The sequence below is a fragment of the Ricinus communis genome, chromosome 3 (genome assembly GCF_019578655.1).
Source record: "Ricinus communis isolate WT05 ecotype wild-type chromosome 3, ASM1957865v1, whole genome shotgun sequence".
NCBI lineage: Eukaryota > Viridiplantae > Streptophyta > Magnoliopsida > Malpighiales > Euphorbiaceae > Ricinus > Ricinus communis.
Genome location: NC_063258.1, coordinates 4,754,114 through 4,770,925, shown reverse-complemented (window position 1 = coordinate 4,770,925; position 16,812 = coordinate 4,754,114). Strand labels below are relative to the sequence as shown.

The window sequence follows — 16,812 nt, the reverse complement described above, 5'->3', positions numbered from 1 at the left end:
GGTTGAGTTGGTGATTGTAAGAAGCTTAAGCAAGGTGGCAGGAGTATTTTCGGATGCTCAGAATCCAGAGAAACTTAAGCGAACATTATTTATTTTTCTAAGTAGAACAAGTGTTTTAAAATACAATATTGCGCCCAGTCCCGTAAAAATGCATTATGGCATTTCACTGTTAGGCATGCATAAATTCATTTTAGCACATGTATCATACATCGTGCATTGCAACCCTTGGTGATAGGGGGCATCATCACCCTGGCGTGCGATATTGTAGAATTTTATATAAAGAAAAATGGCTAGAGATTTTACGATTTTGTAAAAGTGTTTTTCAAGATAATAATAATTTCTATCGGTGTTGATTATAAAGTAAATAAATAAGTAAATTTTTTCAAAGTAAATTGTGTTAGCTTGAGAATTCTCTGGATGACAAGGTGAGTTGATGTGGGAATGAATCTGTGGCGTAGTAGGCCCCATGTTAGATAATATAGGACGCTTTTGGATTTTAGCCAAAGAGGAATCTTGTGTCGGGATGGCATAGTTGTATCAACCCGAACTTTTCCTTACTACAATTTGGTCCCTCAACTTTCTTAATTACTTACAATTTCATCCTGCAGAATTCCAATTTGACCCCCAAACTTCTTTTTAGACTTTCAATTAAGCCCCTAACTATTTAATTTGGGCCAAAACCGAATTAGGAAGTCATTTAATCATTGCACTATTGCTAAGTCTGATTTAATATGCTAATTTAAAAGTTCATGCATAACATGGTTATTAATATCTCAATGTAATTAATTTTACTGAATTATTAATTATTGAAGATAATATAAGTATTATTATAGTAATGTTATGATAATACCGAATATTATCAGTTTTTCACATGAGTTGCCTGATGTCATACTCTTAATTGTTAATTGTTATTTGGATATGGTTGAATGATTTCATTATATAATGATATTTATTTAATGTGATGATTGCGTTTTGGGAAATGTGGCTTTCGTAGAACATGCCACCTGGTGGGTTGCATCGGGACGCGTCATAGGTAATGATTATGGACATAAGGTTATTATGGATTTGTTTGCCCCGATCGAGCATTGCTCTCTGGCCGAGTTCGATTGATTACTAGGAGTTAAGGTCCCCGATCGAGCGATGCTCTCTGGTATGGCTTATTTGGAATTCAAGTGTTCAGTCGGAGGTAAGGACCCCGATCGAGCTTGCTCTCGTGATCTTATTGGATTAAGAGAGCCAAAATGGTCGTTAAATTTTGGGGTTTAGGGTTCTACCGAGCCACTCGTCCGTAAAAGTAAAATATATTTTTATTATTCATTTATTTATTTATTATGGTATGATTATAATATGGATTGTATTTACGTTCATGGTTGACATTCGAATCAAAATATCAATCATGCACGTAAATACAATCCATATTATAATCATACCATAATAAATAAATAAATGAATAATAAAAATATATTTTATGAAGGAAATAGTAGGGTATAATTATAGTATGGTTTGATATACTGATTTGAATAATCTATGTTTTCTGAGAAGAAGCAATAGTCTCTAGATTATTTGATTTTAACTCACTCTCGAGGCCGAGTCTCATTTTCTTATTTTTCATATTCGTGATCATAGTTCTCTTGCGACTCTTATTCAAGAATCTTGACTCCTTCATCATCGGGTGATGTATTTGATTTGGTATGTAAATTGGTAAATCTTAGATTCTCGCAGTAGTAATTAGTAGATGTATCAGTTGTAAATTTTCTGAGCTTCGGGTCTCGCCTAGTTTTTCTGGTAGACCGAAGTAAATTTGGTAAAGTGTAACTATTAAGATAATTTATGATTTTAATAATATTAATTTGAGATGAGATTTGTTTAAGTCGTTGAGTGTCGGGGCTTACTACGGGTTTCGGTGGCCTTAAGCCTACCCATTCCCTAGTCTTGGGTCACGGGCCCAGGTGGGGTCGTGACAAAGTTGGTATCGAGCTTAGGTTTAGATTTCCTTCCGACCTAAGTTAAGATTTTCTTGAATGCGGAGTTAGGATCATGTCACATCTTGTTGTTTTCATTGACTCCGGTGTCTCCGCCTTCAACGTTAGAGTCAGTCTTTCCTTTCTTGCGAGCTTGTCCTGGATGTTGTGCTGAGAATGAGCTTTGTAGCGATGGGAAGATCCGAAGCGCGATAGACTCGTGCTGTTTCTTCAAGTGATTAGTGCAGTCCTCCTTTAGGAGCTTTGATTGTTGTTTCGATGGTGGGCATCGCAGTCAGTTTTAGTGTAGAGCGTGGTTGCAGTCGTGTTATGGACTGCCTCGTCATCGCATTAGGCATCGTCTTATTGAGTAGCGCCGAAAGTAGTGCCTGGGAAGTCGAGCGGATGTCGGCTGTTATGGTTGAGTTGGTAATTGTAAGAAGCTTAAGAAAGGTGGCCTTAAGCCTACCCATTCCCTAGTACCGGTCACGGGCCCACGGGTGGGGTCGTGACATTAAGAATTGAGGATGTTTTGTAGGGTTGGCCTCATCATATTACTGAGCAAATGAATCGATCTTTAATCAAATGTGTAACTGATAATAAATTAAAAAAATTATTTTTTCTTATTCACCTGTATAAAGCGCCTAGTTATGATGGTTATATTGTAAAATCTTTTCATCTTTTTGGGATATTATCACTATAGATATATGCCTTGTAGTTAATTTTTTTTTTAAATCCAACAAATTGCTGAAGGGTATAAAACATACCACAATATCCCTTATTCTGAAGACTCCATCAGTAACCTCCATGCACCAATTAAGGCCCATCAGCCTATGTACGATAATTTACAAGATCATTTCCAAAATTTCAATAAGCAGATTATGGAAATTCATCCCTAACTCATCAATAAAAACTAGAGTGCCTTTTTATAAGAAAGGTCCATATTCAACAATATATTTGTGGCCTATAAAATTATGCATTCGCTTAAGACCCAACGAGGAAACAAACATGATATGGCAATCAGATCTTATTTAGAGTCCTTAAATGTTGGGGATTCCATTGCACTTGGATAAACTAGGTTAAAGAGTGCATCACAACAGTCACTTACTCGTTCAATATCAATGGCTCGGTAGAGGATTATATCAAGCCATAAAGACATCTTTGGCAGGGTGACCTATTGTTACTCTATTTATTCATTCTATGTGTGGAAGGTTTCTCACAGTTGATTAAAAGAGCTGAGGTAAGAGAAAACCGCAAAGGAGTCCAGATTTCTTAAGGGTGCTCGCATGTCAGCCACTTATTTTCTTATTGACGATTCTTTCATTTTTCTTATAGAGCCATAAGTGTAGATATGGCAACCTTAAAGGTGATCATTGATCTATATGCTAAGGCTAGTGGTCAATATATAAATAAGGATAAATCAATAGTTTTTTTTAGTCACAACACTTACCAAGAGATCCCTGACAACCATGCTTGAAATCTCTAATGTAGGTGCAAAAATAAATACTTGGGCCTGTCGTTGGTAAGCCAACAATCAAAGAAGCAAACTTTTTGGGAAATTCAAAGCAAAGTTGAAAGAAGGATTGCAAGTTGGAAGGAAAAGTTTTTCTTTCCTTTGTTGGAAAAGACACCATCAATAAATCAGTTATGAAAGCCCTTCCCATTCGTGCTATGGAGTGTTTTAGGCTGTTGGTAAGTCTTTATGATGATATTAACGAGTCGATTGCCTATTTCTAGTGGGGAGCTAGGGGAAATAAACATAAAATATGTTAAGATCAGATGATATCAAGACTGATTGTAGCTCTTAAGCTTATTGTATTCAATGGAATGAATGACTCTATATAGCCAATACAGAAACAGAAAAAAGAGTAAAAGAAGGATCCACGATTTACATGACTATATCATGGCTATTCCTACGGAAGAACAAATCAACAAAGAATCCTATCTCTAGAGAATAGGTTTATTTAAAATAAACAGCTAAGGACTTGTTCCACAAACAACGAAACTCTTCCAACAAACCCTCCCTTAAACTGAATTGTTATTCCAGAACACAGTCAGTTTATCCCTTCAATGCTGCACATTCCAAGTCCTTCTCTTAATTTCACGAATACTTCCAATTTCAAAGGCTTGGTCATGGTGTCAGCTAGCTGATCCTTAGTACCATAGTGCACTAATTTAACTTCTCCTTGATTTGCCAACTCCCGAAGAAAATGAAATCGAACGTGAATATGCTTACTCTTACCATGCATAACAGGATTCTTAGAAAGTTTAATCGTTGAACTATTATCACAGAAGATAATGCACTTACTTTGCTTAATCCCCAACGTCTCAAGTACACACATCATCCAAATGCTTTGAGCAGCACAAGCTACTGCAGAAATGAATTCGGCTTCAGTGGTGGACAGTGACACCACAAGCTGCTTCTTAGAACTCCAAGCAACTAATCCATTTGACATCTTAAAAACATACCCTGAGGTAATCTTTCGGTCTTCAAGATCTCCGGCATAGTCACTATTACAGAAAGCTACCAAATTCTCTCCTCATTCTCTTTTGTAAAATAGCCCCAGTTCAGTGGTTCCTCTTAAGTAGCGCAAGACCCTTTTCACAGCTTGTTGATGCATAGTCGTTGGAGCTTCCACGAAACGAGCCACCAGACTCACAACATACATCAGATCCGGCCTAGTGGCAGTTAAGTACATAAGACTTTCCACTATTTGCTTATATGCGGTAGCATCAACCTTCAACCCTCTAGCATCCTTTGTGAGCTTGCACACAGATGAGCAATTCTGTAAATCAAACCTTTCCAGTACTTCGTTAGCATATTTCCTTTGACAAATAAAAATGCCATTGGAAGTCTGTATGACTTCCACACCAAGAAAATATCTCATGCTTCCCATATCAGTCATCTCAAATTCCTTTTTCATTGACTTTTGAATTCTGCCAACATTTTCTCACCGCTTCCTGTAAAGATGAGGTCATCCACATACAAATTTGTAATAAGAACATCTCCTCCCCCTTTCTTCTTTGTAAACAGAGTGTGATCACTCGTGCTTCGTTCAAAACCTTCCTTGACAAAGTATGATTCTATTTTGCTGAACCATGCTCGAGGGGCCTGTTTAAGCCCATAGAGAGCTTTCTTTAGTTTGTACACTTTGTCTTCTTCACCTGTCACCTCGTATCCCTTTAGTTGTTCCACATACACTTCCTCTGCTATCTCTCCATGTAGGAATGCACTCTTGACATCGAGTTAATAAACATTCCATCCTCGACTAGCTGCAATGGACAAAGTTAGTCGAATGGTATCCCATCTTGCCATAGGTGCAAATACCTCAGTGTAATCAATTCCAGCTTATTGTGCATACCCCTTCGCTACAAGATGAGCTTTACATTTGTCTACTTCTCCTTTTTCATTCATTTTGGTCTTAAATACCCACTTAACACCAATCTTCTTTGCTCCTGTTGGCAGATCTGTTAGTTCCCATGTTCTATTCTTCTCAATTGTTGCAATCTCACACTCCTTTGCATCCTTCTATACTTGACTTTTGGCTGCTTCCTCAAAGGTGGTAGGATCATTTGACACAAACATAACAAGCTATTGCATCTCCTAGGTGAGCTGCTCCACTCCTTCCTCTTTTGACAATCCGGCTTCAGACTCATAGTCTCCCATCCACACTGGTTGCTTTCTTCTTCTCCTTTCAGGGACATTGATTCTCTCATCTCCTACAACTTCTTCTTCCCTGTCATTATTTGCTTGATTTTCAGCTTCTGAATCTTCATTCTCATTGTTCTCTTCATTTTCTTCGCATATAAGATCAAGAGAATTAGTCTCTTTTGATTTCTTCCAATCCCACTTTTCCATTTCATCAAAAACTACATCTCGGGTAATGAGAATCTTCTTTTTTTCTGGATCATACATTCAAAAAACTTTGGACTCCTCACTGACTCCCATGTACACGCATTTGATGCTATTCTCATCTAGCTTCTTCCTTGTGACATCAGGAATATGAACATGTCCTATGCATCCAAACACCTTGAGGGGTACCATTGATGGTTTTCTTTCTTTCCAAGCTTCTTCAGGTGTCATGTTTGGCAAGGCTGAGGTTGGACATTTATTCAGAATATGAGTGGCTAGGTTTGCTGCTTCCGGCCAATAATCCTTTGGAACATCTCGTGCTGCAAGCATACATCTTATCATATTCATCAAGGTTCGGTTTCTTCTTTCTGTAACTTTGTTCTGTTGTGGTGAGTAGGCAGCGGTGAGCTGTCTTGCGATTCCATTAGTACTGCAATAGTCATTGAACTTTGATGAACTAAACTCTCCACCTCTGTCGGTGCGCAAACAGATTATGTTGTATCATGTTGCCTTCTCAATTGATGACTTGAAGCTTTTAAATGTATTAAAAGCTTCAGACTTGGCATGTAGAAAGTAGGACCATATTTTTCGGCTATAATCATCTATAAAGTAATGATATACCTCTTATAACTGTGAGATTCAGGAATAATTGCACCACATATGTTTGAGTGAATGAGTTGTAGAGGTCTGGATGCTCTCCAAGTGCTTTTCTTTGGAAAAGAATCACGTTGCTGCTTTCCTGTCATACATATGGTGCACACCTTGGATTGATTCTTCAATATTGGTAGGCTTTGAACCATTTTCCTATAGGCAAAAGTCCGCAGTCCTTTCATGTTAAGATGGTCGAACCTTTGATGCCACAAGTTTGTGACATTTTCAGAGGTTACATTGAAACATGCTACATTTGATGCATTAGTAGAGACAGAGGGAATAGATGCCAAAAGCACAAACATACGATTTGCAGATATCATAGTTCATATGATGAGACCTCTAATATCATGATAAATGCTACAGTAGCCATTCTTAATCAGTATAGATAGATTTCATTTTTGAAGCTGACCAATGCTAAGTAGGTTTGATCAAGAATGTAAAATACCTCTGTGATGACCACAACTCGTCCATCTATTTTTATTTGAATGTTGCCTTTTCCCATGACAACCAATTTGGAGTCATTTCCCAGCTTAACATTGTGCCTGAATGATTGATCAACCTCACTGAACCATTTCCTGTCTCCACTCATTTGATTACTACATCCAGAGTCCAGAAACCATACTTCATCTCATGTGGCTCCTTACATTTCCATAAATGACATAAGCAGCATCTCTTCTCCTTCATCCAGCTCTGTGTGTTCTGCATAATTAGCATAGGTGGGACATTCGTACTGGAAATGTCCCAGCTTGTGATACCGATAGCACTCAACTATGGATTTATTGAATGCTCTGCCTCTGCCTCTATATCCACCACGTCCTCTGCCTTTGTCACCGAATCGTTCATCAGCTCGTAGAGTAGAGCTGTCTCCTGTAACCTTCAATGCCTGTTCAGTCACTTCCTTCCGTTTTATCTTGTGTTCATGTACAAGTAATGAACTGTGCAGCTCATCTACTGTCATCTCATTGATATCTTTGGATTCTTCGATTGAGCATAAAATATAAATGTATTTGTTAGACAATGTGCGCAGAATCTTTTCAACAATATGTCTATCCTCCATGGTCTCTCCTGCTCCTCTCATATCATTTGCAATTAACATGACTCTAGAAATGTAATCATTCACGCACTCACCATTTTGCATTTCTAGAATTTTAAAATCCCTGCACAGCCTTTGGAGTTGAGCTCGTTGAACTCGAGCATTCCCCTGATATTTTTGCTTCATCGAATCCCAAAGTGCTTTGGAGGTGGTTTTGTTGGTGATCGTTTTCAAAATATTCTTGTCAATAGATTGAAACAGATAGTTCTTGCCCTCAAGTCCTTCAGCTTTTGCTCCTCCAAGGTTCGACGTTCTGCTCCTGTGAGTGGCTCCTTTATTTCAGGCTCTTCATAACCTTGCTCCACCAAGCCCCAGTACTCCTTTGATCTCAGCAAGTTTTCCATAGCATGGACCAGTGATCATAGTCTCCATCAAACTTTGGGATATTGAGAAAGCTATTGTCGCCAGCCATGGCTTGTTGTTGTTTTCTCTTCCTCTGCGTTTCACTCAACTTCTCTTTCTGTGTTTCACTCAGCTCTTCTCTCTTGTGATGTTCTATCTAAAAGTCAGGCCCTTGTACGGGCTCTGATACCACTGTTAAGATCAGATGATATCAAGATTGATTGTAGCTCTTAAGCTTATTATATTCAATAGAATGAATGGCTCTATATAGCCAATACAGAAACAGAAAAAAAGAGTAAAAGAAGGATCCATGATTTACATGACTATATTATGGCTATTCCTACGGGAGAACAAATCAACAAAGAATCCTATCTCTAGAGAATAGGTTTATTCAAAACAAACAACTAAGGACTTGTTCCACAAACAACGAAACTCTTCCAACAAAATACACTAAGTGTCTTAGAAAAAGCTTTATTGTTAGAAATGGAAGGGTGGACTTGGTTTTCATGATCTGAATGCTTTCAATCTGTCCTTATTCACAAAACAAGGATAGTACCTGATTAAGAACCCTTAGTCCTTACTTATTAGGGTACTTAGAGGTAGATACTATCATGGCTCAATGTTCTTAACTACACAAAGGGGCTCTAACCCACCCTAGGGATGGTAAAGTTTGCTAATGAGAAAAAAGATGGTTGAAAGGGAAGCTCATAGGAGAGTTGGTGATCGCACACATATTTTTGTTGATGATAATATGGATCCCATCCAGTTTTCCTTTCAAGCTGAGAATAATGAGCAATGATCTTGAAATTCCCTTTACAGTTGACCTATTGTTAAACCCGAGAAGCATAGGCTAGAATACATAACTTATTTATAGCATTTTGCACCCTAAGGATGTGTAAAGGAAGCGTCCACCTCCTTTGGGTTTCATCAAGTTAAATACGGATGTTGTGGTGGACACTTCTAAAAAAATTGGTGCTATGGGTGTTATTGCTAAGGATAGCAACAGTAAGGTGCTCTTTACCCTTTGTAAACCTATCCCCTAAAATTTTAAGCTGATAATCCTTGAATGCTTGGCCATAAGAGATTTTGGCCAAGTTATATGATTGAAAGTGATATTCTAGCAGCAATCCTAGCATTGCAGGGTGTGTCTTCCTATGATAAATTGTATAATAGTCATTTAGAATATTCAATAGATGTCCTCAAAGTTGGGATTGTATAATTTTGATTATATCAACCACTATTGTAATTGGGTGGCACATAGATTTGGGAGGAAAACTCTCTTAAGTTCATCTACACTTAAAGATGAACCTCGTCTATTTGTTTGGTCGAAAATTTTTTGTTTTTGATTTATACCTCTTCATTAATGAAAGTAAAAAAAAACTTAATATTTTAATTATATTTTAAATTAATCTTACATTATATTTTGGTTGAAATTCATAAAATTTATAAAATTTATTTGTAAATTCAAGTAAATATTAATATAAAATTTTATATATTTAAATTTGTGTAAATTTAGTTATAGTTAAATTAAATTCTAATAAAATAGATATAATTTTTAAATATATTCTATATATTTTATAGTACTAAAAATATCTCTTTTAATTTTATTATGTTTTTATATCTTCTTAAATAGAATAAATTATTTAATAAAATTTTAATTAAATATAGCATTAAAATTAGTTATTATTGTACATTGGTAACTTGCTCATACACCAATGGATTATGATGTTTGACACGTGCGAAGAGGAAACTTAAAGATAGCCGTCGGATATCGATTATCTTTTATATGATCCTCAAGCCTCTCACAAAAAGAAAAAACAAAGAAAAGAGGGCATCCAGGGGCGCCGCCTGAGAGCACAGAAACTCTTTCTTGTTTCTTTACCTTCTTCTTCCATATCACTTATCACTTCCCCACCACAGCAAACCCTAAACCCTAAGCTAAAGGTAAATCCCCCAAGACTCCTGTTTTTGCCTTTTCGAATCTCACCCTCTTTTTATATGTTTGCTCACATCATTTCTCATTGAAATTTTTGTTTTCTTTAGGGTTTTAGTTACTAGCAGCATTTTCTGTTGTTTGTGCCTTTTGTTGTGCAATCCTAATCTTTTGAGCATTTTTCATCTTCGAAACACAGTTGTATATTGGGCTTGTGATGATCTGTTTGTTGTTTTTTTTTCTTTTTCGATTTTGTGTGTGTTTCCCGAGACCTGCGGATTAAGTTTCCTATGTACATAGTTAGTCTTGGTTTGGTTCTTGTTATACTGTTATTTGATAGTGTCCTTTTTCATGAGCTTTCTTTGAAGTCATTGGAATTTAGTGTCAGGAGCTTGGGTAGTTTGCATTTCACTTTTTCTTATAAAAGTAATTGCATTAAAGCTTATTTGCTTCCTAGGTTAAGTTGCCCCTCAGTGCATGTTTATGTACGACTGAGTGATGGTAACAGTTTGAAAAGAAAAATGATTTCAAAGTAAAGTTGCAAGAAAAATGTGAAGCAGACCTTGATCATGATTGTTATTTTGGCCATTAAGGATTGACTATAAAGCTCATTGTGCAGTGTAATTATGTGTTCAAGCTCAACTAGTGGAATGAAACGTGTAAACTATTCTTAAGCCATATCTATGCTTATTTTGGCTTATCTAAGATACTTTAGGGCGATGAAATTTCATTGCATTTGAAGCTGTGGTCTCTGGAATTGTTCTGGAGTGGTTTGCCGTAGTTATTTACTCATTGTTAGTCTATTTCTTGTACATAAGGATTCGCTTTGCTTTAGATTCTGAATTGTTAGTAGTAATATTTCTTTTACACTTGGGTTTTCTACTGGTTTGCAAATCTTTCTTTTGCTTCCCTGTAGTCAATGCAGTTAGAGAGTCTACATTAGATTTCTGTTGTGTGTTTCAGGACAAAATATAGTCTATAAGAAGTGATGCTAAGATCCAAGGATTTATTTATTTATTTTTTGTCAAGGTATTTACATATTACTTAAATTGGAAATTAGGCACCAGCATAGTCTTGGGTGCATATTTGGGAGTTGGATTGAGCTTAGTATGTGTCCAGAAATAATTTTATAGATTCTTTTTGCTGATTTCAAGAGTCAAGTTTCATATGTACAAACTACATACAAATATCCTTATCCAACACTTAATTTGGGATAAAGTAACACTTGTCTGATAATTAATATCTGTCTCTGTCTTGTTCTATCTCAATTATTCTGTTATTCTTTTAATTGACTGCTATATTTCTTTTTATGCAGATGAATAGGGAAAGACTTATGAAGATGGCTGGTGCAGTTCGCACCGGTGGGAAGGGCAGCGTGAGAAGGTAGGAAGTGTATTCAGACTTGTTACTTTTCTAGATGTCACTAGATTAATCTCATGGACTTTGCAATAACAACTGTAAACAAGTAAATTAAAAAGAAAAGAAAGATTTTAGCTGTATTTTTTATGGAGGGAAGAAGTCTAGTGCCAGTATTTAGAGAATACCATAATGATGCCTTTTTCTTGGGTATGTTTTGAACTTTTTGGACACTAATTCAAATAGTTGTTATCGGTGATTGGTCTCTTGTCAACTTAACTAAGAGAAACACTCCATTGGATCAGTCTACAGCTTATGAAATTGAAGGTGTTAATCTGAAGTAATAAAATCTGTCTAGATTCTTTGCTAACCAAAGAAGTAATGGCTTTTTCCATTTTTTTCCTTTTCTTTTACTTGAGATGAATGCCATATGTTATATTTTTTATCTTCAAGTTCTGGGATTTCTTTTCTTTTTCATTGTTACTTTAATTTATGTGGAGTTTACATTGAGATTTCTGGTTATACTTGGTTGTGGAATCTCTTTTAAATTTTTTTCTTCTAACCACAGAAAGAAGAAGGCTGTCCACAAGACTACTACAACAGATGATAAAAGGCTTCAGAGCACTTTAAAGAGAATAGGAGTGAATACAATTCCTGCAATTGAGGAAGTCAACATATTCAAGGATGACATAGTGATCCAGTTTGTGAATCCCAAAGGTGAAATCCACTGCTGTAGTTGGGTGGTGTTATTTGCGGCTTTCTCTCTTATAATAGACTAAACATATTTTCGATATTTCAGTTCAAGCATCCATTGCAGCCAATACATGGGTTGTTAGTGGCACTCCACAGACTAAGAGTATGTCTCTAACAGCAATATTTTCTTTCTTTTTATTTTTTAACAAAGAGAATGTTCATAGCAATATTCTTTCTTATCGGCTTAAGTTTCTTGACAACTAACATTTTGTTTCTGTTTCTTCTCTTCAGAATTGCAGGATATTCTCCCTCAAGTGCTTGGACATTTAGGTATGCATTTCTAAATCTTTTCCAAATAATAACTTATTAGTTTTGTATTGGATCCTCAAGGGTCTTCTACTAACTCCTTTCCTCTCTGTCTCTCGTTTTTTTCTTTTTCATGAACACATGATCTAGGTCCTGATAATTTGGACAACCTTAAGAAGTTGGCGGAGCAAATCCAGAAGCAGACACCCAGTGCCGGCGCTGCTGCAACCACAGAGCAAGTTGAGGATGACGATGATGAGGTTCCAGATCTTGTGCCTGGAGAGACATTTGAAGCTGCTGCGGAGGAGGGTAAAACTGCTTCTTAGGGAGACAGGGAAGGGATTTTGTGTTATTATATACACTTCCTATGTTTTTGAAGTTCTTGTTTTTCTTACTACACCTTCATCCTTGTGCCTTTCTTGATCTTATGTTTTAGTGACACTAGATTCTTGTTTGATTTCCTGATCCAATGTATGCACTACAGAAATTTCTGATTGTTTGTCGGTTTATTATTTTACTATACTGGTGCTTTCCTTCCATCTACTAATTCAATTTTGGTGGCAATGTTTTGGACTAGAGAAGATGAGAACTCGTTTGCCAATGAGAGACCATTTTGTATTAAAATGGTTGAATGTTGGCAAGCTCCTTGAAGCAGCATCATTTTTGGGGTTTTATTATCAAACAATGCTTCTGTATGTATTCTTATTAGATTATAAATAATTAACTTTTTGTTTTAACTTATTTTGAAATTATGTATTTTAATAATGTTCTCTATTTTATTTTCTAGTTAAATTTCTATTAATAGAGTTGAATAAATAATTATTTTTTAAAAGTAAGAGAAAGATATAATAGGATAAATATATTTAAAAGCTATTTTTTTTTTCTCTCTTTAGATTTAAAGAGAAAAATTAATATTTTTAAATTATTTAAAAACAGAATGAATAGAGAATATTAAAAACTTAAATTATATATATATTTTTATAATAAAAAAATTTATTAGGAATGCTCCAACATTCGTCATAAAAAAATACAGTTTGTTTAATTTTTTTTTTTAAATTTACGGTCTTGGTTGTTTTTGGATAAAAAAATAAAAAAAAACTGAAAATTACTAAAAAAAACAACTAAAAAATAGTCACCATAAATTTGAGAAAGATTAGAAAAATAATATTTTTAAAAGAATAAAATTTATACAGTAAAAATAATATTATTTATTGGTTTTAAAATATATTTTAAAAAATTGCACTGTATTTTTTCTAATTTCTCTCATCGATTGCTATATAGTAAATTCGAGCAATTTTAAACTATGTCACTAAACATAGAAATAACTTTAGATATTAAGTTGGAAGATATACTCCTCATGCTCGCCTGGTAGGAAAAAGAAGCTAGGATTTAGACCATGCTATGAGTTTATGACGTGTCATATTTTTTATTTTTATTTTGGTGCAATTTAGAACTTTACTTATTACGTAGATAAAATTAATTGCACAATAATATAATTTTATATTAATATATTATTACAAAATTATTTTTAAGAGAGTCCATCTAAATTCTTTTCATTATTTCCTTATATAATTGCATCTAAATTTTGATAGACTCACAATCACACAATAAGACTTCTGGAAAAGATTAATCTTTTATTAAAAAACAACTAAGATATATATAGCCTGTACATCATAAGAAATAAAAACCAGTAATAACAACCACGTACAAATAGCAGTTTGTTATAGACTAATTCAAAACTCAACTCTATCTACTTGCTTCCTAACAAATAGGAATGACTCTATCTACTTGATTCCTAACAAATAGAAACTTATTACCTGTAAACATTAAAATAGTAAAACCCAACTCAACAATGCCTCTCCTAAACTGAAAGCAGTAGTATTTCAGTTTAAATTCAGTGGTACTTCACACACCCCAGTTCTTCATGCAGCTTCATGAACACATCAAGCTTCAGGGGCTTAGTCATTATATCAGCTACTTGTTCCTTCATATCACAATGAACAAGCTCCACGACTCCCTCCTTCGTAAGATCCCTCAAGAAATGGAACATAACATCAATATGTTTGCTCCTGCCATGTAGAACTGGTTTTTAAATAATTTGATTGTTTAGCTATTATCATAGAGTATAGTTGTGCATTGTGGCTGTGAATAACCAAATTGCTCCAAGACCCTTCGCATCCAGACACATCGACAACAAATTCAGCCTCTGTGGTGGACAATGTCACCACTGGCTACTTCTTCGAAGCCCAAGATACAACCCCTCCATTCATCAAGAACACATAGCCACTTGTACTCCTCCTATCATCGACGTCTCCAGCATAATCGCTGTCTGTATAAGCAACTAGTTCCTTCACGTCACCTCTTTTGTACAGCAGTCCCAGTGCCATAGTACCCTTCAAATAACGCGACACCCTCTTTGCTGCTTGCATATGCACTTTGGTAGGACTGGCCATGTATCTACTTAATAGACACACCACATACATCAGGTATGGTCTTGTAGCAGTAATGTACATGAGACTTCTGATTAATTGCTTATAGACGGTTGCATCTACCATAGCTCCCCCTCCTTCCTTCGAGAGTTTAGAACCTGGCCCAATTGGGTTCTTAACTGGATTTCCATTCTGCAAATGAAACCTTTCCAACAACTCAGTGACATATTTCTTTTGACTTAGGTAGATGCCTTTTGGTTTTTGCATAACCTCAACACCTAGGAAGTATTTCATTTTCTCTAAATCTGTCATATCAAACTCATGTTTCATGGAGCCCTTAAACTTCTCAAACATGCCAGAATTATTTTCCGTGAAAATCAAATCATCAACGTACAACTTACAATTAAAGAACTCTTACCTTCTTCTTCTGATTTGACAAAGAGAGTGTGTTCATAGTTGCACCATTCAAAGCCTTCTTTGACAAAATAAGCTTCAATTTTACTGTACCAAGCACATGGTGCTTGCTTCAATCCGTAAAGTGCCTTCCGAAGCTTGTAAACCTTCTCTTCTTCACCTTTACGTACATATCCCAATGGTTGCTTTACATACACGACCTCATTCAAATCACCATGAAGAAATGCGCTTTTAACGTCAAGCTGGTACACATTTTAACTTTTTTGTGCCGCTAGTGCCAAAATCATCCGAATCGTATCCCATCTGGCTACAGGGGCGAAAACCTCATTGTAATCGATCCCATGTTTCTGAGCATAGCCTTTAGCTACCAAACGGGCTTTGTGCTTGTACACTTTACCATTCTCATTCAACTTGGTCTTGAAAATCCACTTTACGCCAATTTTTCTTGCCTCCTGTAGAGTCACCGCCAGTCTCATTCTTTTCAATGGACTCTATCTCACAATCCATAGCTTTTCTCCATTTCTCTTCTATTACCGCTTCTTCGAAGGAATGAGGATCTTTCCAGGAAACAAACATAGCAAGATTATTCGACTCATTTTCTTCTTTCGAAAGACCTCCTGATACATAATCCTGCAAGTATGTAGGAGCCCTTCGAGATCTATCCGCATTTGAAATTTCTTGACTTGGTGCTTCTTAATGAGTAATGTTTTCTGGCAGTACAGCAGCTCCTTGGTTCATAGCATCTTCTTCTTTATTTTCTGATTCATCACAATCTTCCCATAACAATACATCGAGTCTTACTTCTTCTGCTGTCCTTTCCCAATTCCAGCCCTTATCTTCTTCAAAAAACACATCTCGGCTTATCACAATCTTCTTGGTTGCTGGATCATACAATCGATATGCTTTTGACTCATCACTAACTCCAAGAAGCACACAAGGGAAGCTTTTATCATCCAACTTCTTTCTTTTCTGGATTGGAACATGAACATGAGCTTGGCATCTAAAAACTCTAAAGTAATCCACTTTTGGTTTAACTCCGCTCCACATCTCTTATGGTGTTTTTTCTTTTATTACCGACGTCGGACTTCTATTGAGAACATGTGTTGTCCATCTTGCAGCTTCTGGCCAAAATCTTTTCGGTACCTCTTTGTCACTTAACATACATCGAGCCATATTCATGATAGTCTGGTTCTTACGCTTAGCTACCCTGTAGGCTGCTGTGAGTTGTCTACTTATACTATTACTTTTATAAAAATTATTAAACTCATCAGAGGTAAATTCCCCTCCTTTGTCAGTGCGTACACAACAAATAAACATTCCAGACTCTTTTTCAATAAGACTCTTATAGCATTGGAAAGTCTTGAATGTCTTGGACTTCTCATTCAAAAAATATATCCACAGCTTTCTACTATAATCATCAATTAAATTTAAAATGTACCTCTTATCGCTGTTAGGAAATGGTGTAATTGGGCTGCAAATATCAACATGTATGAGCTGTAATTTCTTGGATGCACGCCATTGACTTCTTTTTAGAATAGACTCTCTGTATTGTTTTCCTACCAAACATTCAGTGCATGATTTTGTTGTAGCTTTTAAAAGGGGAATTCCCTTTACCATGTCTCTATATTTCAGTGTTTGCAGCCCCTTATAACTCATATGCCCATACCTCATATACCACAACTACGATTCATCTTCTGTCATTGTTTGTAAGTAGGTAGAGCTTTCAGGTACCACACTAGTCAACAATACAAACATTCGATTCACTGTCATCCATGTTTGCA

General features: G+C 35.9%; 3 protein-coding genes across 3 annotated transcripts; 1 reads left to right on the top strand and 2 right to left on the bottom strand.

The window, feature by feature from the left end:
* Positions 1–4,501: 4,501 nt before the first annotated feature.
* LOC107261941 (uncharacterized mitochondrial protein AtMg00810-like) lies at positions 4,502–4,885 on the bottom strand. The gene has a single exon (XM_015724481.1). The coding sequence runs from the start codon at positions 4,883–4,885 to the stop codon at positions 4,502–4,504; it is 384 nt and encodes a 127-aa protein (XP_015579967.1).
* A 1,956-nt stretch (positions 4,886–6,841) lies between these two features.
* Positions 6,842–7,902, bottom strand: LOC107261942. Its single transcript, XM_015724482.1, has 3 exons — positions 7,771–7,902; positions 7,110–7,666; positions 6,842–7,061 (listed from the first exon to the last, which is right to left on the bottom strand). The coding sequence occupies exons 1-3, from the start codon at positions 7,900–7,902 to the stop codon at positions 6,842–6,844; spliced, it is 909 nt and encodes a 302-aa protein (XP_015579968.1).
* Positions 7,903–9,686: 1,784 nt separating this feature from the next.
* LOC8289108 (nascent polypeptide-associated complex subunit beta) lies at positions 9,687–12,727 on the top strand. The gene is made up of 6 exons (XM_002527643.4): positions 9,687–9,844; positions 11,149–11,216; positions 11,758–11,906; positions 11,989–12,045; positions 12,174–12,212; positions 12,339–12,727. The coding sequence occupies exons 2-6, from the start codon at positions 11,149–11,151 to the stop codon at positions 12,512–12,514; spliced, it is 489 nt and encodes a 162-aa protein (XP_002527689.1). The 5' UTR covers positions 9,687–9,844; the 3' UTR covers positions 12,515–12,727.
* The last annotated feature ends 4,085 nt before the right edge of the window (positions 12,728–16,812 follow it).